A 21,348-nucleotide genomic window follows, 5' to 3' on the forward strand; every position below is an offset into this window, starting at 1 on the left:
TTATGTCTAACAGCCCTCAAGAAGGGAGAAAAAAGCAATAGCACTTCTTTAAACTCTAGTGTGGATTTGAGCTGCACAGTGGATGCATGAGAAAGTATAGGAGTGAGCACCACAGCATAAAATAGATCCAGTTCTAATGTTAACTGTTTCCCCAAATGTTATTTATTTTTGTTCTTTCTTTGTTACTTTCACCCTTTGCATTTTGTCCACCTAAGCCAGTGGTTCCAAACTTCAACAGCCTGTGAACCCCTTTCACTAAATTGTGAAATCTCGTGAACCCCCACCTAAAAATGAATGTTTCCAGGGATTTAAGTTTAAATTTCCTCAGTATGATGGATAGCTCTTGGAATTTGGGAACCACTGGAGAAAGATAAAGTCTCAGGTCTGGTTCAGCATCAAGTCTGTTTCTGTATTTGGTTTTCAGATGTGCATACGAGGAAAACTCTTTCTCGATTAAGTTTGTTGTTGAAAATGGTAACAAAACTGCAGCAGCTTTTTCTGCCAGAAGGAAATACTCGTTTCTTAACTCAGCCAAAAGTTGATCAATGACAGATTTCTGAAACTCCTTTTCAGTTGTAATTATAGGAGATCTCAATCAATTTCTCTTTTTCCTCAATGTTCAATATCTGTGTTGAGAAAGTGGTATCTTCAAAAGGGTTGTGAATCCAGTCATTATCGCCTGACATAGCTGGAAAGTATTCCCTGAAAGTTGTGCAAAGTCCTTTTAGGTGTGCAATTATATTGGTTTTGGTGCATCGATCCGCTCTCCTTGGGCCTCAGGCTGCCAGCCCTGCATGGAGCGCTGGAGTTTGGGGTGCCAGCTGCCAGCCCCAACTGCCATGCCCCGCTCTCCCTGGGGCTTGGGCTGTCTGCCCTGCAACCAGGTCCCACCTGCTGCCTCCAATGCCCAGGATCCTCTGGCTGCCATTAGTGAAATTTTACTGGCGAACCCCGTAAAGTTCTGTGAACCCCAGTTTGGGAACGACTGATCTAAGCTGTAACTTACTCCTCACTTCACTCGTGCAAGAGCTCAGTTTCGGCTGCCCAAAGTCATTGAGATGTAAATACTTTATGAGACCTAGTTTTCTTAAATCCGCTGTAACTCTTTATGATTGTTGACATTAACTGCAGAATAGCCCTTACTCATGAGCTAATCAAATGTGCAATTCAACGAGTCTAGCAGATGTTTCTGAGTTTTGCTTCACTGTGAACTTTTTGGAGTCTCTTTCCCTCATTCCCAGGAACCATGACCCAATTTTAGTAAAGTATTGCTGATCCAACTAGCAATAACAAGACTGAAATAAGAAGAAAAGGAGTACTTGTTGCACCTTAGAGACTAACAAATTAGAGACTGAAATAAGACTCCTTCCCCACAAGCCTCCAAAGGTTCAGAGTCTCAGATACCAAAGCTTCTATGCTTATACAAACCCCCTTTGGCTTGTAAAACTGAGGGAAGAGAAGTGCATGAGATTGGGCTCTCAGAAGACTTATGGTATTTCCTGCATCTGGTTGACATGGAAATATCAGTTTTCTCACAGTATTCTGACACTTCCAAGTCATGTTCTTGGTGGAACCTGGCAATACAGATGCATGTAAGAAAAACAGAAGACTATTTTCTTCCCACAACAACAAAAATAACCTTGGTTTGATTCAAGGTTTATGTTGGTTATACCTGGTTTATCCCTCTCTCTCTTTTCTCTTAGGATATCCAAGGGAAGAAGGCTGCTCAAATCTCCCTGCACAGTCACTGATTTTAGTATTACAGCGATAATCTTCAGTGGCCAGCTAACTTGCAGTTCCTTGTCCATCTTCTATCTGCACATGGGGTTTTCCAAAAGGAAGACACATTGCAGAAAGAAAGGAACTGCCAAGGAAATTGGGGACATTCTGATGTTGGGCAGGGAAACTCTGAAAACTCATAGCACAAACCTATTTTCTCTTTGGCTTATTATCTACAGTCATTTTGATTTCAGAGAATAGCTTTTGTTCACATTGTGTGAATTTTCTGGATAATCTACTCCTCGCAATGCAGTACATAAAAACATTTTATCCAATATGGTTTGGCGGTTGGGGGGAACCTCACAAACCTAGTTACTTTCTGTAGGAGGCCTTGTGTCTTTATGGTCCACCTATTTTCTTCTTAAATCTTCTAACTATGGCTAGTGTGGGGATAAACTCACTTTCAAATTTGATTGATTTTCCTGATGTAATTCTGACATCCCAAATTACATTCAATATGCAGGAGGATGTTCCTTTTTGTGTCTCCTTGATTTTCTTTTATGACTAATACCACTGAGCAAATGCTAAGCTTTATTCATTTTCTGCAAGAATAGTTCTCTCTTAGGAGTAAAGGGGAGTGGGGTAAGAATTTAAATTGATTTCTTTTCACTCGTCTTGCCTGATCTGTTTTGGCACTAACAGCAGAGGATGTGAAGGCAACAGATTTCAGGCACCAGGATTATAAGTATAAATACTAACCGACTAAACTGAAGCAATCTTCTTGTTTGGAGTTATGAAGACAACCACTTCCTGAATATTACACATTGCTAAAGACTGCCATTTTGTTCCCGGATGCTTCCAACATTAGGAATCCCAAGCATTGCAAGTAACCGAGGCAATCGCTTCGCTAAATTGCACCAGTAATGCATTACTATCCACAGAATGATATTGTTTGGGCCTGAACTGTTTCATTCCTGTCGTTTGTTAATTTTCCTTTCTCCCTGAACAGCTGAAGAACCAAAAAATGACAAGCAATCACTGCCATTACTGCATGGAATCCCTTCTTGGCAGGAAGTATGTATTTAGAGAAGAGAATTCTTACTGTGTTACATGTTATGATGACCTATTCGCTAACTCCTGTGAAGAATGTAAGAAGCCCATTGAATGTGATGCCAAGGTAAGCATTTAGTTCATTTTTCTGTATTTATTGAGATTGTTAAATCACAGAGCATGAAATCCGCCATTTTGGGGGTGGGTTCCACCCAAGGCTTTCTGTGCCACAGATGTCTTCAGAATCCCTGCACAGGTGTGAAGACCTGGACTTAGTTGTTGTACAAAGGGGAGCTGGAGCCTCTGCATCCCTGCACACCAGGGAGGGCGGTTCTATGCTGACTGGAAATATGCTGCTGCAGAAGGAAGTGTTGGGGGCAGGGACCAGAGGACCTACACTTATGTGGATGCAGTGGTGGAGAACTCTTGAATGGAGTCTGTAGTGTAGTGGTGATCTGTGGTCTACCCCCATATTAATAAGTTGATTCCATCCCTCACTGATACTTAGTTTCCTGCATAAAGACTGCACAGTTTGGTGGGTGGGACTGGCGAGAGGCTCCACCTAGTAACAATAGAACTACTTAATTCATTTCCACAATATTTTGTAGTACCGTCAACTTCTGATGAAAAGCATTACCTTACTTAACAACTTTAGGGTTTTATACCTCTGTCCTTTATTATAGGACCTGAGTGCCTTCCCATATAAAATCAGTTAGCAATGCTAAAGTCCCTAGTGGACCTCCGAGAGTCTCTGGCTCTTCTCCCTTTTGGAGGGTATAAAAACTCTGGGGTTATGTGTTTGCTTGTTGTGAGTATTATTCCTGTTGTAGCAGAAAGTCTTGGTTATTGTAGAGAGATCTTGGGTTGTTTAAATTTACCTTTCGCTCTAGCGCGCTCAGTAGTTGCAATTTCTCACTCTCTCCTTGCTCTACCCTCTCTTCTGTCCCTGTAATTCAACAGATAAGATCACAGGAAACTTTAAAATAAATACTTCCAAGAGATGTCAAGTGAAAAACAACTTCACTTTGTCTATAAATCATTTCAATTGCAAATGTTTAGTCAACACACAGGAGTTCAGCTGAAAGGCAACAATATTTATCATTTTTATGTAATGCTGTCTGTCTTTGTAGACAAGATGCCTTGAGTGGACGTATTTTGATTAAAATACCTTACTTGCAGTATGACAGCTTAATTTCTTATTTATCTCACAATGCCTGGCTTGTCTCATAAAGGAAATCTCCATGATAGACGCAATCAGACAGAACAAACTTCAGCTTTCTGGACTTTGCTTTCTTTGAATCTAGGCTCTTCGTAGAACTTTCATTAGAACTGTGAGAGCCCAAGTAGATGTAGTTAGCTGGCATCTGTCAGCTTTTTTCTTTGGCTCTGACTCACAACCCTGCATTTAACTTTGAATTTCATATTCAGATGAACCCAGAAACTTAAAGACTATCAAAACATCTGTGTTTCACACAGTTTCAAAATTCAGTTAGAAATTTGCCCAGGCTCACTTGTTCCATAAACCAGGTTTGCTCACAAAGTTTGGAAAAATAGGGGGGTGTTCTGCTTAGTAGGAGATCTGAGTTTAGGAATCACATCAGGATTAGTGGTGCAAGTTTAGTGCATAATAATATTTAATTACAGAGATGGACCCAAGCTACAATATTTGGAGCCAGATCTGGGTTTGTGGTTCAGATCGTTATAGGAATAAAGTCCATCTGCAATCTCCTAATCCAGATCTTCCTCATAATTAGGTGTGCTTGGATATGGAACAGTGTTGGTTTGCCATAAAGTAACTTGAGATCTGGATCCACCTCCTACTGCATCTGGTGACATTTGGGTCCAGGGTTTTAGGCCCAGATTTAAATAACATAAAGCGCTGCAAAAACATTAATCCTCTCAACATACCCATAACCAGTGTTTAATTTGTGCCACGACTTGCCGGAGCTGAGCCCTGGCACCTCTAGGTTTGCCACGTCACTTGTGAAAGTAAAAAGATGGCTTGAGCCCTGGCACCTACTTGCTTGGAGCCCCAGCACCTCTTTCATTACAAATTTAAGCACTGCCCTTACCAGAGGTAAGTAACTATTATTCCCAAATTAGAAGAAATTAAGGCTGAGATTTGGGTACACCTATGCTGGAGCTGTAAGATGTAAATTTCAGGTCAGGGAGATATACATGTGCTAGGTCTGATTGAGCTAGTGCACTAAAACTAGCAGTGTAGCTGTAGAGGCATGAGTGGCTAGCCATCCCAAGTACAATCCCATCCAAGACCATAGATAGGTACTCAGGAAGATGGCTCTTCATGCTGTTTGCGCCACCGTGGCTATACTTCTATTTTTAGCATGCTTGCTGGATCATAGCTAGTGTGAATACATCTCCTCAAGCTGGAATTTACACATTCCAGCTATAGTGTAGACCTACCTTTAGAGAGCGGTCCAGACCCGAAGAGGAATCAGTGTCTGAACTACGATTTGAGCTCAGGAATTCCCAGACCATGCACTTAGCATATATTGTGTTCTCAGGACCCAGTTAATCCTTTGTGGAAGCTGACCTTGGCACAGGGCTTGGGGTTGAGTGGAAGTTTCTTTACTTCAACTTTAAGCCTGTCCTATCCTGGGCTGTCTTGGTGATGGTTTAGCCCCAAGTACAGGGTAGAATTGCCTGAGAGCTGCCTGAACTTGTGATTCCTGTCTGTAGCCCTAAAAGGCCACTACAGCAGCTCAGACTAGCCAGGACACAGCAGAAGCCCAGCCAACATCTGCGTCTCTGCATCAGCACCACAGCATTTCCCCTATGCCAAAGGTATCTGCAACGGATGATTAGGGGTGTTCTCTCAGCCTGCGGAAGCACCCTACTTTGGGGGAAAATCCCTAGAGGTCTGGGTTTGATGGCTTTATGGCGCAGTTACATCAGCAGAGCCCACTCGAAGGACCAGAGAATAAAGGGAGGGTAATGGTGGGCAGGGCCCTCCATCTTCAGGGAAGGGGTCAATGGCCCTTGTGGAGGTTAAAGATAGGGCCCAGCTGTGTTTCATATGGAAATTATCAAGGAAAAACTGCTGATTTGGGGTGAGAACAGTCCCAAAACTCTGACCTGCATTTTCAACAGCAAATTCTTCCATGTGGCCAAGATATCCTGTGTTTTGAAGCCCACCAACTTGCCTAATCTAAAATTTAAATTTAAAACAAACTAAGCAGCAGGATCTTTTCATACTAATGATTTTGTTCCGTAGATGAATGGTTGAATCATCTCCCTAGGACTATGGAGTGTCTACATTACAAGCACTACAGCGGCACAGCTGCAGCTATGCCACTGTAGCACTATACAGAGTGCTATAGAGACAAGGGGTTTTTTTCAATTGCTGTAGTAAATCCACAGGGAGGTAGCTAGGTGGATGGAAGAATTCTATACTAGGACTTAGGTTGCCTTAACAGAAAGTTTCTTAGCAGTGTGAATTTTTCACACTTCAGAGCTACATAGCTAAGTTGGTCTAAGTTTTAGGCATAGGGCAGGCCTGAGAGACGGGAAAAGCCAAGATGAAAATATAATAGGAGTGAAATGAAACACGTACAACAGCCAACTAAAAACATTGCCCCCTTAGGTTGACAATTGGTTGTTCCTCACAAAATTAAGGGGTCAGCTCTCTGCCGCCTTCTTCTCTCCTTTGTGTATTTTTTTGCCTCAGGCTACTCTTTGACAACAGTTTTTTGTTTTATAGGCACTCAGAGAGAGAAGTAGTTTCAGCACCTCTTAAAATCAAGTCTTACGTATTTTATTACTTTAAGGGGGACTGACAAGGGCAATGAAAGGGATAGAATTTGTGCCCTTTTGTGCTTCTTTCATTAGAAAGAAGACCTGGAAGGATTGGTTTATTTCTTATAGTATAGTATTTCTTATGGTATATTTCTTATTTCTTATATGTTTGGTGTTTAGTTGTTTGTGGGGTTTTTTGCTTGTTTTTTTAACCTTAGAAATATCAGGAGTGTTAAACCATATCTTCCTTGTTTTTAATGAAACAAAGTGAAAACCTTTGTATTTATCTTCTTAGCTTTCTCAGCGCTTAAGCATATTGAATTATTAAAAGAAAATCTTTCTTTGGAGCTTTTTAGAGGGTGATTGAGTCACATGGGTGTTAACCCCTTTGCTTTTGTTTGTTTGTTTTTTAATAGTCTGAGTAAAAATCACTTCACCCCTCAGTTAAACAGATTTCACTTGCTTGCTATATGTTAGGCCATAACCTTTCAGTTCTTCAGTTGTCCATAGAGTCTTCCAGGGGAAAAAAAGGTTTAAAAAAAAAAACCTGATTTTTTCATATAGAGACCATGCCAAAAAAAAAAAATTGGTGGCTTTTATTAAAGGGATGAAACCCATTTGTTTCCCAGGAAGGTTGCCTTTAAAATACAAAGTCATCCTTTAAATTAAACAAAAAATACTTCTCAAGTGTGAGGGCATGGAGTATCAACTATAGCTTGAGCCAGAGTAGCTCTTTGTGGCCAATAAAAGTGAACTGCAGAATATCCTGACAGTCTTTCCACTCTGGATAGATTTTGTTTGTCATCTTTGACAATTACCCTCCAGCCAGTGGCACAAGCCACTGGTCCAATCGCTCTCCAAGTGGTTTTTGTTTAGTTTTATATATTAAATAAAAAAAAGGAGGGGGGGCCTGTGGGGGTAAACAAATGCTTTCCATTAACATGTATTTACTCTCTCAAAGGATCTCGCCTATAAAGGCCACCACTGGCATGAAGCATGCTTCAAGTGTGCCAAATGCAATCACTCTTTGGTGGAAAATCCTTTTGCTGCCAAGGATGAGCTCTTGCTGTGTACTCAGTGTTATTCTAATGAGTATTCATCAAAGTGCTTTCACTGTCAGAAGGCCATTATGCCCGGTAAGATAACAAGGACTCTTCACTACCTCAATGAAATGGTTATATTGCACTTGGATAGTTAAGCTACAAAGTATAATTTCTTGGCTTTCAGTACAGCATGCAGGGGATTATCTCCCCTCATTTAATTCTTCTGCACGCTCATCTTCTGTGATCTAACATTACATGTGTAATTATATTACACCCCACAAGGAATAATACTATAGTCTTGAAACAGAATCAGATTTGCTCACATAGACTCAATGACATTGCCTACACTGGCAATTTTCAGGAAAATTACAATTAGACTTGCTACAGTAGGAATGCTAGTATGGGTGTTGGGAACGCTATTATCTATATTTTTCCATTATGTCATCTAGACCTTCAGGGATCAGACCTGGTTACAGGGGTTTTTTGTATGGAAATTTTTGTTTGTTGAAAAACATGGCTTCTTCAAAGATGAAACTGTTCTTTAAAAATATTGTCAAGATGTTTTGTTTTTGTGATGTTTTCTATGATTAGTTTTAACTTGAATTTATATCAGATTAAATTTCTTAAAATTATCAACATTTTTAATTTACCAAACACTGGGTTTAGTTTAGTGTTTTTGGGGGTTTTTTTTAACTGAAAACCAGTTTCAAAAATGATTTCAGTAAAAATGACCGCTTTGCGGGGGGGAAAATAGTCTTATTTTGAACCGTGTGAAACTTAAACCACTTTGGAATTTCTAAAATTCGTCACTAAATCACTTTCTGGTTTTGTATCCAAATCTGTTACCATGGTGGTGTTTCTGCATCAGTTGGGCAGATTCAATCCTAACACAATAGTGGGAGATTCCCTGAAAATATCATGGAACTGAAGAGACAATGGCAGCCCATATGTGGCAAGATGAACTGGCTTGTCTAGGGCATTGTGTCTCAACCTTTTTGATAGCAGGGACAGCTTGCTCCCTTCCTAAACTGTGTTAGGGAAATCTTGGGGACTGGTCCTTGAGAACCCTGGTCTAGGGCATTAACAAATAGGATCTGGCAAACATTAAGAGAACCCAATGGGAAAGGAGGATTGGCTAATTTTTCAGGAGACCTTGGTTCCAAAATACTTAGGCCTGGTCTACATACAGTTTTTGTATTGGTATGGCTCTTTTTTGGTTAGGGATGTAATTTTTTTTTAACTGGTAAAATCCATAGTGTGGATGAAGTTATACTACTGTAAAGGTGGTATGGTTCATTCCCCTTCCCTTACAGACATAAGCTATACCAAGGCCTAGTCTACACTAAAAAGTTAAGTTGGAATATCTAGACAGATCAGAGATGAACAAAATCCACACCTGTGACCAACATACCTAGGCAAAGCTAGGCCCCAGTGTAGATACAGTGAGGTCAACAGAACACTTCTGTCAACCTAGCTACCATCATTTGGGAAGGTGGTGTTTGGGAAGGCTATGTCTGTACTATCATTTATGTTGGTGAAACTTGTATCGCTCAGGTATGAAAAAACAGCTCCCTGAGCAACATACGTTTCACTGGCATAAGCGCTCGTCTGCACAGTGATATGTTGGCAGGAGAGCTTCTCCCACCAACATAGTTACCAACAATCCTTTAGGTGGATTTATTATGTCGAAGGGAGAGCTCTCTCTCATCAGTATACAGTGGCTACACGAGCGATTTTACAGTTTTATGGCTGCATTGGTTCAGCTATACTGCTATAAATTTACTAGTGTAGACACGGCCTTACAGTGACAGAAAAAAACCATCCATTAGTGTAGGCTGCATCTACACTTCAGGATTATATTGGCATACAGTGATGTAGCTAGTGTAGACATACCCCAAAATAAGCACATTTTATGACAGTATAATCGCGTCTATATAGGAGTTTTATACCGCTTTAACTACACCAGTATAAATAAATGACCAGGGTGATGTCTAAACACTTTTCTGCACTACAATGTAGTTACAGTGCTGTAGCTATGCCTCTGTGACCCTGTAGTGTAGACACACAGTACAGAGACAGAAGGAGTTTTTTCTGTTGGTGTATTAACTCCACCTCCCTGAGCAGCAGTAGCCCCATTGACAGATGTATTCTTCCATCAGGCTAGCCATGTATACACCAATGGGTAGGTTGGTATAGCTACATCTCTCAGGGGCATGTAATTTTTACACCCCCTGAGTGATGTAGCTATGTTGATCTACATTTTAGGTGTAGACCAGGGCTGACTTTAGTGGCCTTGCCATGATTGTCCTTTATTATTGCTTATTTCCCCACACTACAAACTACCCTATAGTTTGGCATAAAGAAATGGCAAGAAATTATCAGTCTCTGCTCTATTTGGGAATAGTAGAGAAAAGTTAAAGTACACTGGCAGGATGACAAGCTGGAGCATGCCTGTTTATGCCTTGTATACCATTAACATCTCTTATTTTTCTGATTACTAACTTCAGGATAATAAGCCCCAATTGGCAGGGTTACCAAGTCCTGTTCTCTTACCCACTCTGCTGAGTTCTCAGGGGAAACTCCAACCCAATGATGTTAAAGCAAAACTGACTCAGCAGCTTCTCCCCGCATCCAGAATGTGGGCACTCTCCTCCCTGCAGGATCGCCTTCTGTTGGAGCACGCCACCTCCTCCTCCTGCCCTGCAATGGGGAATAATTCTAGGTCCCTGATCTCTCAGCACTGAGGCACTGCCAGAGGAGAAGGGGGAAATTGCAATGTGGAGTCACTGAAAGAAGCACTATAGTACATGGGTGTATACAGGTTATGAATTTGTAGATGAATTGGGCATGGGAGGCAATGGTAAGCAGGGGCTCAAAGGCAAGAGTTTTGGCAGATCTGACTCAACAAAGAAAATGCAAAACTCCGAGCTTCCAAATCTCCTTTGATAGATATTTATATAGGCAGCTTCCTTTGGGGATTGCCTCAGTACCTGAGATTACCAGACTATCATGCCCTGGACCTTTGACAATCTGTATAGGGTGGAAATAATCATTAGTGATCTGTGGTGAAAATGATCAGCAACTCTAAGATATTGTGTCATTTTCTGCATTGTGCCAAAGAAATTAAATTGAATTTGAAGAGAAACTAATGCCAGCTGTATTGAATGAAATGACTTATGCAGGACTTGTATTCATTAGCAAAGGAGTTTGTCCTGCCATAAGAAAGTTGCAGGAAATTTGTGTAAGTGAAAAGACCTCAAGAGTAGGAGAATTCATGGGTATGCTAAAATATCTAAGCAAATTAATTCCCAGTTTGTGAAAGTGACGTGCTCAATCCAGAGCGCTGCTCGAGCACAGGATAGAAGGGCACTGGGATGACCACAAGAGAAAAGCTTTTGGGAATTAATACAGTGTCACAGAAGAATCTGTCCTAAAATATTTTGATACTAGATAAAAATCTAAAATCTCAGTTTATGCAAGTTCACCTGGATGGGGGCTGAGTGGGAGGAGCTGTCTTTCTGCAAGATGATCACTTAACTTCAGTGGGACTCGCATGCTTGTTTTGTTTTTTAGGTTCTAGAAAAATGGAATTTAAAGGGAGTTGCTGGCATGAAACCTGTTTTGTTTGTCAATACTGCCAGCAACCATTAGGAACAAAGCCTTTGATTACCAAAGACAATGAGAATTATTGTGTACCATGTTTCAAGAAGCAGTTTGCTCACCACTGCTGCTCCTGCAAGAAGGTAATTTAATCAAACATAATCAAAGGGAAGAGTTAGAACACTATATGACACTACTACACTCTTTTAATGCAATTCTGGACAAGGTAGCCCAATGTCAAAATGTATGCACAGTAGGACACTATAGGCAGAGTTTGATTACAGAAACTACAAGGATAAAATATCCTCTGTAAATGCCATACATTATACACACCTAGAGGTTTTACAGCTGAACCTACATGAAATGGCAGGAAGTGCAGAGCGTAGCCACATGGCATACAAGTGACCTTTTCACAGAATGGCACCAAGGGAGTTAATCTAAATACAAAGATAAAGTTCATAGTTTCATATCCGAGCATAGGAGGACAACTGGTGTAGCAGAATGGAAGTTCACACTGTGTGCTGTGCTCTGCTAAAGAGTGTGTAAGAACATTTTACGATAATGTTTACTTATTCTGTCTACTTCTTATTTTGTCAATCTAAAATATTTTTGAAAATGTTTTAAAAGTTACCCAAGAGCTGCTGAGGGGTTGAAAATGAGCCTGTAATGAACAAAATTCTCATACCATCCTAACCTAGAGTCCTCATTGCTTCTGCTGTTGTTAATTATTGGTATTATAGTAACACCCTAGAGCTCCCAATCAAGAAGTAGCTCCATTATTTCAGCACCATACAAACCCAAGTTAGGATATGTCTGCACTGCATCTGGGAGGTATAATTCCCAGCCAATGTAGATAGACTTGACTAGCTCTGCTTAAACTAGTGTGCTACAAATAGTAGGGAGGACTTTGGAGCACAGGTAGTGGTTCAGGTTAGCCATAGGAGCTTAGTCAGGCTTGGACATGGGCAACTAGGACAAGCTGCACCCATGCCATAATGTGCACAGTGCTATCTTTAGCAACTTAGCTTGAGCAGGGCTAGTGCAAGTTTGTCTACCTGTGCTGGGCATCACCCTTCCCAGTTGCCATGTAGACCTGTTCCTAGAGACATGTGAGGTCCATGAACCCCCCATTTGGGGAGGCTATCCCCCAGCTCCATTTCTTATTTCCCTCTTCCCCTGCTGGATCCCTGAGTCCCCCACTGTGTCTGGAGGAGCCCTGCCCCAGCCACCCCACGTCTCAGCCACTGCCTGGCCCAAGCCACCAGCCAACCTGCCCTGATCACCCAGCTGGCCCAAGCTCTGACCCGCCTGCCCTCCTAGGGCCACCGGGAGGCCCACCCCAGCTGGCCCGAGCACTGGCCCTCCAGCTGGCCAGCCCCAGCTACCCTGATCCTGCCCAGCTGCCCCGGGCTGCCAGCCAGTCCGCCCCCACCATCCCGCCCTGAGCACTAGCCCACCCGCCAGCTCATCCACCCTAGATCTCACCGGCTTCAGGGGAGAGGCTGGGCAAGGGCTGGAAGAGGAGCAGTGTGGGCAGGGCCACGGGGGAAGAGAGGTACATGGGAGCAGGGCCTCAGGGTAGAGCATAGGTGGGGCACAGCCTAGCTGTTGGGGAGGTTTAGCCTCCCCTGGCTTACTATATCCACCACCCATGCTTTGGAGATATTCCCTGCCCTGAAGAGTTTATACTCTAAATGCAAAAGGGATGGTCCAGTGGTTATGGTACTAGCCTGGGAGTTGTAGAACTTGGATTCTATTACCTGCTGTTTCACAGATTTCTTGTGTGGCCTTGGACAAATCACTTAGTGTCTGTGTAAAATGGGGATAACAGCTTTCCGCTACCTCACACGCTGTTGTGATAATAAATGCACTAGAAATGGTGAGGTGCACAGATACTACTGCAATTGGGGCCCATATAAGTACCTGCAATGGAACCAACATGAATAACTTATGCAGCTGCATGTTCATATCAATCAGTCCCAGTCAAGATTAAAAATCAAACTGAAAACAATTGAGACTCTCTATATATATGGCAGAGAGAAAAGAAATAAAAGGATTTATTTAAAAAATACTACACACTTTTTGGGAATTCCTAGTTTAGACTAGAGCTCAAATGTTACCCGAATGTTTGGTTTTGCAGCTGATTCCTATCGATTGTTGTTCATGCTTTCATTCCTTTGTTTGTTTGCTTTTTGTTGCTGCATCAGATGATAACTACTGGTGGAGTGACGTACCACGACCAGCCGTGGCACAAAGAATGTTTTCTGTGTGTTGGATGTAAGAAGCAGCTGTCTGGGCAACGGTTTATTTCCAAAGATGACCATCCATACTGCCTAGACTGCTTCCAAAACCTTTATGCAAAGAAGTGTGCGGCCTGCAACAAAACCATTACTGGTGAGTCTAACAGTTTAAAGTAGACCAGCCACTAAAAAGTTATCGGTGCTGTCTCAGGTCAGATGTCTATTAACTAACACCAAATATTCCACTTGTAATTAAATAATTACACTTACTGTGAATTTTAATTATCAGTTTGCTTAAAAAACACTTCCTGCGTATGTCTACACAGTTAGAAGAACTTGTGTTACCAGCCCCTGGGTTTGTTAACCTAGGGTTTGAGGTTAATTTAGATTAGGAATTATTGAACCCTGAGTCCCAATCTGGGGCTCCAACTTCTACATGACATCATATGGGCCTGCCTATATCCCAGACTTCCTAGCGCTCTCCCAAAATGTGGCCACTCTAGTCCTTCATTCATGGTGCAGTGTATGAAAACTTGACTGTCCACCAAAATTAACTGTTTAGAAGACAAAGAAATTCGGCCTGTGGGATTGTGGAAATACTTTTGGTGGACTTACAGAACACAAGTCCAGCAAGGGTACCCTGCAAAGCAGTAGGGCGTGAATCCTGGGTCCCAGCTTGACTCACACTAAGACTGTCTGCCCCCATGAGGTCCTGGGATCCTGATTTAGCATGATTTGTGTGTGGACAGAAGGGGGGTTAGGCTTGAGCCTGAGTTCAAACCCTGGGCTTACATTGCAGAGTAGAGATACACACTGATAACTGATTTTTTAGACAAAGGACATGCAGTAGATTTATTCTACAAGGATTTCAGTAAGGTATTTAGAGTAGCAGCCATGTTAGTCTGTATTCGCAAAAAGAAAAGGAGTACTTGTGGCACCTTAGAGACTAACAAATTTGTTTGAGCATAAGCTTTCATGAGCTAAAGCTCAGCATCCGATGAAGTGAGCTTTTCTTTTTGCGAGTAAGGTATTTGATACGATTCCACATGGAAATTATTAGTTACATTGGACAAGATGGGGATTAATCCAACTGAAAGTTGGATAAGAAACTGGGTAAAGGGGAGACTACAATGGGTCATACTGAAAGCTGAACGGTCAGCCTTCCAAGGGGAGCAGTGGGGGCAAAAAACCTAACTGGCCTCAAGACTGAGCTTGATAAGCTTATGGAGGCATTGGTATGAGGAGACTGCCTACAATGATACATAGCTGATCTGCAACTGCTAGTAGTAAATATCCCCAATGGTCAGTGATGGGTGACTACATTGAGAAGGCTTTGAGTTACTACAGAGAATTGTTTTCCTAGGTGCCTGGCTGGTGCGTCTTACCAAAATGCTCAGGCAAGACCCTCAGGGCTTTTTGCCTTTCTCTGTAGCATGGCCTACTGGTCACTTGCACATTTCAACTAAAGTAAATGGTGGATTTACACAGACCATCCTTTCCTCCCTATTTAGTAGAGGAGTAAGAAAAACGATCATTTCTAAGGGTACATCTACCCTCCATTCTTAACCCTGCAGCTTGAGCCCGTCAAACCCAAGCCCAGGCTGTGAGACCCAGCACCACAAATTGTTCTTAGCGGTGTAGACATACCCATAGAGATTATCATTTTTCTTACTCCTCTACTAAATAGGGAGGAAAGGATGGTCTTGTGGTTAAAACACTGGACTGAGACATGAGAGATTTTGATTCTGTTCCTGATTCTGACAGGCTTCCTGTGTGATATTGGGTAAACCACTTATTCTCTCTAGGCCTCAATTGCCCATTTGCAAAATTAGAATGGTAATAACCCTTACCTCACAGGGGTGTTGTGAAGATAAATTAATTCATGTTTGTAAGGTACTGAGGTGGTCATATAAGTACCTACATATATACACACAGGGGCAGATCCTTAGCTGATGTAAATTGTCATAGCTCCATTGACTTCAGTGATGGGAAGATTATTTCAGTGAAGCCAGTGCAATATATATCAGCTGAAGATCTGTCCCATGGTGTCTTGTGACACAAAAGGGGACCTCCTGTATTCATCCTCCAATGCAGTCAGAAGGAAGAAACAAAATCTATTTGATTCTTTGTTATAAAACTTACCCCATTGAAGGGACAGTCTGTAGGCTCACAGCCATATGAAAGTGAGCTTCATGAACCAAATTCTGTTCTTAGCTAAGTAAATGCAACCCCATCCCTTTAAACCTCCTTACTACTAACCAGAGTGCCACAGATGTAAATGAAGACAGAATCTAGCTCCCCTCCATATTATATGCAATATACCTTGTTGGAACATATACATCACGTGTCATTCAGTACAAGCTAAGCATTACATTATTTTTATGTAGTAAAAGAACTTCTCTTGTAGTTTATGTAAATGTCTTGTACATTCTTGGAGTGGAAAAAGCTGCAAAGTGAAGTTGAGTGACTCAGGTCCCTAAGGATACATGAAGAGATACTTAATAGTATCCTACCTCTACTTGGCACACAAACATATCATACATTATTTCAGTAATTGGGTTTTTTGGACATAAAACTAGTACAATTGTAGGTTAATTAGATTTAACTGTTCTGTGCAGCTAAGGCACATTTATCAAAATAAGAGATCTTGCCACTCATGGGAAAACTTGTATCATGATTTGGCCCAGTGTGCTTAAATCATTAATAATTCAATGTCAGGTTAACACTCTGACTATTCTGAGACCATTAGTTGAGACTATTAGTAGTGAATCTATTACTCCTCTAGCCCAATAATGAAGTGTAATGGAGCCATCTAATTACAGATGTCTGATCCTCATATATATATATATATATATATATATATATATATATATATATATATATATATATATATATATATATAAATCAAAGAAAGTGAGGGAAATTCAGTCACCTATGATAAGATTACAAGGTGGGGGGCAGGAATAGATTCAGGAGTATCTGAGATGGAAAAAATCTTAATTAACATATTAACTTTCAGAGTTCCACAATTCACCAGTATACCTGAAGGTATGCTTTTTCTGGGAGCTTGTGTTTCACAAATCTAGTGACTTTCAGTTTGAGTGCTGGAGTATGAAAATCCCTAAATCTCAGAGATACTAAATTGAAATGTCTGAGTATCACTTGGTTTTGCACTTGAACCACACAACCCACACATTACCCATGATTTCTACCATAGATGACTCATGACTCCCCATACTGGGGGGGCAAAATCTAAAGGGGAGGATATGTGAACTCCCCACATGTCTCCTCCCCAACCCTGTACCCAGCCCGGGGCCCCTGCACTCTCCCTGCCCATGTTACCTGAGGGGAGAGGGGGCTCTGTCCTTCTCACACTGCACTTCCCCCTGGCATGTTTGGCCACTGTAATTGGCAGGTGGGCCCAAGCACTTAAACCCACATGCCTCCTGTACATGTTGCCTCTGATTTCTATGGCAGTTTGCTGGAAGCTGGGTGCAGGAAAGATGAAAGATTTGTAAACCTTAGTGAATGTTTTGATGAGCCAGGTCCATGTTTAGCGGTTGTAATGGGATATGAAAACAGCCAGGAGTCTCACAGTTGGGGCTTTGTTGTTTTTCCCATCTCTAATTTTTAGTTCCTACTATGCATATGTTGGGCAAATCTATTTCTACAGGCTATTTCAAACTATAGGATGCATGTAGATTTCAGTGTGAAAGAAGACAACATGCTATATTCAAAAACAATCTATATCTGATCTCGTCTAAAATATATTGAATTCCCTTTTTTCTAATTTCTTTTTCAGCTCTTGGAGGTGCTAAATTGATCTCATTTGAAGAGCGCCAGTGGCACAGTGACTGCTTTAATTGTGTGAAATGTTCCATTTCGCTGGTGGGACAAGGATTCCTCACACAGCAAGATGACATCCTCTGTCGTGAATGTGGCTCTGCTGCATAGTTAGAGAGAGACACGTTATTTTTGCATGCTGTAACCAAGTACTTCCTTACCCTGCAGTCAGAAATTCATTTAAAGGCCATAAGAGTTATTTAGTCATTCAAGTTGCTTTCCAACAGCAGTTCAGTTCTATCACATTGCTCAGCTGCTACATGCATGCCCTATATCTTGTAAAAAGATTTTTACACAGTTCTGGTTAAGAAAACATTTCCAAAGAAATTTCTATATATATTTTAATGGAAATACAGTATGTTTGTCCTGGTAAAACAGTGCACTCTGCTGTTGGGAGCTTTAGAATTTGATATTACATAATCCAAGAATGACTATGAAAAAATCTATATTTGGAAGACATAATAGATGACCTCAATGAAGAAAACTTATATGAATACTCTACTGATGCAGACACTCAGGTGGAAAGTGGTGGTGGTGCATTCCCCACTGGACCACAATATTTAATCAGAACAATGTTCCACAATCTTAGAAAGTCATCAAACATAATATGTTAAGCATGGCAAAAGAAGTAATAATATTTCTTTTATATTGTGCAGATACGAGTTTGATAGATATCTCTGGCATCTCATTACATATGTCCTTTATTAGTTGCTACTTACACTCTTCAAGTCTTAAAACACAAGTACGCTTTCACAATTACACAAGCTTCATAATATCGCAGCTAGGCCCTCAGTTCACTTCACTTTGTTCTTGTATCTCACTGACTGACTGGCAATGCCCCACCCCTTATATACCCCCAAGGGCATGGTTGACAACATTCTAGGAGGTTCAAGGAAAATGTAGTTCTCAGAAAGTCTGGAAGGTTTCATGAGATTCTACAAAGGTCCAGAGGAGTCTAGAAGGTTAGTGAATCCACATATGAAATACCTGAAACATTTTACTTCAAACATTCTATTTTTCCTTTTGTTGCTAACAACAAAAACAGCACCCCAAGTGCCCCCCACCCAAGCCTGGCACCCCCCAAGCCTGGGTTGCCTGCCCCTAAATCTGGCGCTGCCTACCACTGAGGGTTGGTTTATGCTCTGAAGCATCAAAGCCTATATCCATTCTTAACAAACAAACAAACAAATATCTGTTCCAAGACTAGTGATTTGCAGAGCTGAACTACAGCCCCTTTACCAAAATTAGCCAAAATTTAGTTAAACTTTTTTTTTTTTTTTGCTTCGTCAACTTTTCAGGATGTAAATAAATAAAACTACACTTTAATCTGCCATCAAAATCAATTAGCTCCCTCAATCAGAGTGCTAATTTATAGTTTACAACCGGCTAATGTCTTAAAACAGCAACTGCCTTGTCTACACTAGGATTTTAGTACATATTAAACATGCACCTTTTTTCCTAGTGTAGATATGGCTTGAGAGTCACCTTCATGTCTACCAAACCACCTCTCTTCTCCTGAAAACCCATTTTCCAGAAATCCAACCATCTTTCTCATCATGAATAGTTTCTCCTTGCTCTCACTTCTGTGAGCTGTGATCTAATACCTTTTCTTATGTTTCAGAGTAGCAGCCGTGTTAGTCTGTATTCGCAAAAAGAAAAGGAGTACTTGTGGCACCTTAAAGACTAACAAATTTATTAGAGCATAAGCTTTCGTGAGCTACAGCTCACTTCATCGGATGCATTTGGTGGAAAAAACAGAGGAGAGATTTATATACACACACACAGAGAACATGAAACAATGGGTTTATCATACACACTGTAAGGAGAGTGATCACTTAAGATAAGCCATCACCAACAGCAGGGGGGGGGAAAGGAGGAAAACCTTTCATGGTGACAAGCAAGGTAGGCTAATTCCAGCAGTTAACAAGAATATCAGAGGAACAGTGGCGGGTGGGGTGGGGGGGAGAAATACCATGGGGAAATAGTTTTACTTTGTGTAATGACTCATCCATTCCCAGTCTCTATTCAAGCCTAAGTTAATTGTATCCAGTTTGCAAATTAATTCCAATTCAGCAGTCTCTCGTTGGAGTCTGTTTTTGAAGCTTTTTTGTTGAAGTATAGCCACTCTTAGGTCTGTGATCGAGTGACCAGAGAGATTGAAGTGTTCTCCAACTGGTTTTTGAATGTTATAATTCTTGACGTCTGATTTGTGTCCATTCATTCTTTTACGTAGAGACTGTCCAGTTTAGCCAATGTACATGGCCGAGGGGCATTGCTGGCACATGATGGCATATATCACATTGGTAGATGCGCAGGTGAATGAGCCTCTGATAGTGTGGCTGATGTGATTAGGCCCTATGATGGTATCCCCTGAATAGATATGTGGACAGGGTTGGCAACGGGCTTTGTTGCAAGGATAGGTTCCTGGGTTAGTGGTTCTGGTGTGTGGTGTGTGGTTGCTGGTGAGTATTTGCTTCAGATTGGGGGGCTGTCTGTAAGCAAGGACTGGTCTGTCTCCCAAGATCTGTGAGAGTGATGGCTCGTCCTTCAGGATAGGTTGTAGATCCTTGATGATGCGTTGGAGAGCTTTTAGTTGGGGGCTGAAGATGATGGCTAGTGGCGTTCTGTTGTTTTCTTTGTTGGGCCTGTCCTGTAGTAGGTGACTTCTGGGTACTCTTCTGGCTCTGTCAATCTGTTTCTTCACTTCAGCAGGTGGGTATTGTAGTTGTAGGAATGCATGATAGAGATCTTGTAGGTGTTTGTCTCTGTCTGAGGGGTTGGAGCAAATGCGGTTATATCGTAGCGCTTGGCTGTAGACAATAGATCGAGTGGTATGATCTGGATGAAAGCTAGAGGCATGTAGGTAGGAATAGCGGTCAGTAGGTTTCCGATACAGGGTGGTGTTTATGTGACCATCGCTTATTAGCACCGTAGTGTCCAGGAAGTGGATCTCTTGTGTGGACTGGTCCAGGCTGAGGTTGATGGTGGGATGGAAATTGTTGAAATCATGGTGGAATTCCTCAAGAGCTTCTTTTCCATGGGTCCAGATGATGAAGATGTCATCAATGTAGCGCAAGTAGAGTAGGGGCATTAGGGGACGAGAGCTGAGGAAGCGTTGTTCTAAGTCAGCCATAAAAATGTTGGCATACTGTGGGGCCATGCGGGTACCCATCGCAGTGCCGCTGATTTGAAGGTATACATTGTCACCAAATGTGAAATAGTTATGGGTCAGGACAAACTGGACAGTCTCTACGTAAAAGAATGAATGGACACAAATCAGACGTCAAGAATTATAACATTCAAAAACCAGTTGGAGAACACTTCAATCTCTCTGGTCACTCGATCACAGACCTAAGAGTGGCTATACTTCAACAAAAAAGCTTCAAAAACAGACTCCAACGAGAGACTGCTGAATTGGAATTAATTTGCAAACTGGATACAATTAACTTAGGCTTGAATAGAGACTGGGAATGGATGAGTCATTACACAAAGTAAAACTATTTCCCCATGGTATTTCTCCCTCCCACCCCACCCCCCACTGTTCCTCTGATATTCTTGTTAACTGCTGGAATTAGCCTACCTTGCTTGTCACCATGAAAGGTTTTCTTCCTTTCCCCCCCTGCTGCTGGTGATGGCTTATCTTAAGTGATCACTCTCCTTACAGTGTGTATGATAAACCCATTGTTTCATGTTGTCTGTGTGTGTGTATATAAATCTCTCCTCTGTTTTTTCCACCAAATGCATCCGATGAAGTGAGCTGTAGCTCACGAAAGCTTATGCTCTAATAAATTTTAGTCTCTAAGGTGCCACAAGTACTCCTTTTCTTTTCTTATGTGTTTGCCTTGTCTATATTAAGAATCTCAGTGCTTTAGAACAAGAAGCATGTCTTACTCATTTTGTTGAGAGCCATGTACATTTACCAGCATTATAGCAATGGTTTTTAATATTATTTTGATTACAATCGATAGGCCAACAGAACAATGTAGGTTTGTTCCTATATCTCATTTATGTCACTTTGAGAGGATTTCATCTGCTTGTTGAGCTTTTAAAGTAAAAGTGTCTATATTAAAGGCCGTCTAGATTAGTGTTACAAATGT

The 21,348-nt window shown here is 41.4% G+C and overlaps 1 protein-coding gene across 1 annotated transcript in view; it reads left to right on the top strand.

The window, feature by feature from the left end:
• Positions 1-18,603, top strand: part of FHL5 (four and a half LIM domains 5) — a 37,704-nt gene extending 19,101 nt beyond the window's left edge. Inside the window, exons 2-6 of the mRNA XM_038396423.2 lie at positions 2,729-2,896; positions 7,487-7,661; positions 11,142-11,311; positions 13,376-13,562; positions 17,211-18,603. Of these exons, the coding sequence (XP_038252351.1) occupies positions 2,744-2,896; positions 7,487-7,661; positions 11,142-11,311; positions 13,376-13,562; positions 17,211-17,362 (837 nt within the window). The 5' untranslated portion in view covers positions 2,729-2,743 and the 3' untranslated portion in view covers positions 17,363-18,603. The remainder of the gene's footprint in view (positions 1-2,728; positions 2,897-7,486; positions 7,662-11,141; positions 11,312-13,375; positions 13,563-17,210) is intronic.
• Positions 18,604-21,348: the final 2,745 nt, after the last annotated feature.

The sequence above is a fragment of the Dermochelys coriacea genome, chromosome 3 (genome assembly GCF_009764565.3).
Source record: "Dermochelys coriacea isolate rDerCor1 chromosome 3, rDerCor1.pri.v4, whole genome shotgun sequence".
In the NCBI taxonomy this organism is placed as follows: Eukaryota; Metazoa; Chordata; order Testudines; family Dermochelyidae; genus Dermochelys; species Dermochelys coriacea.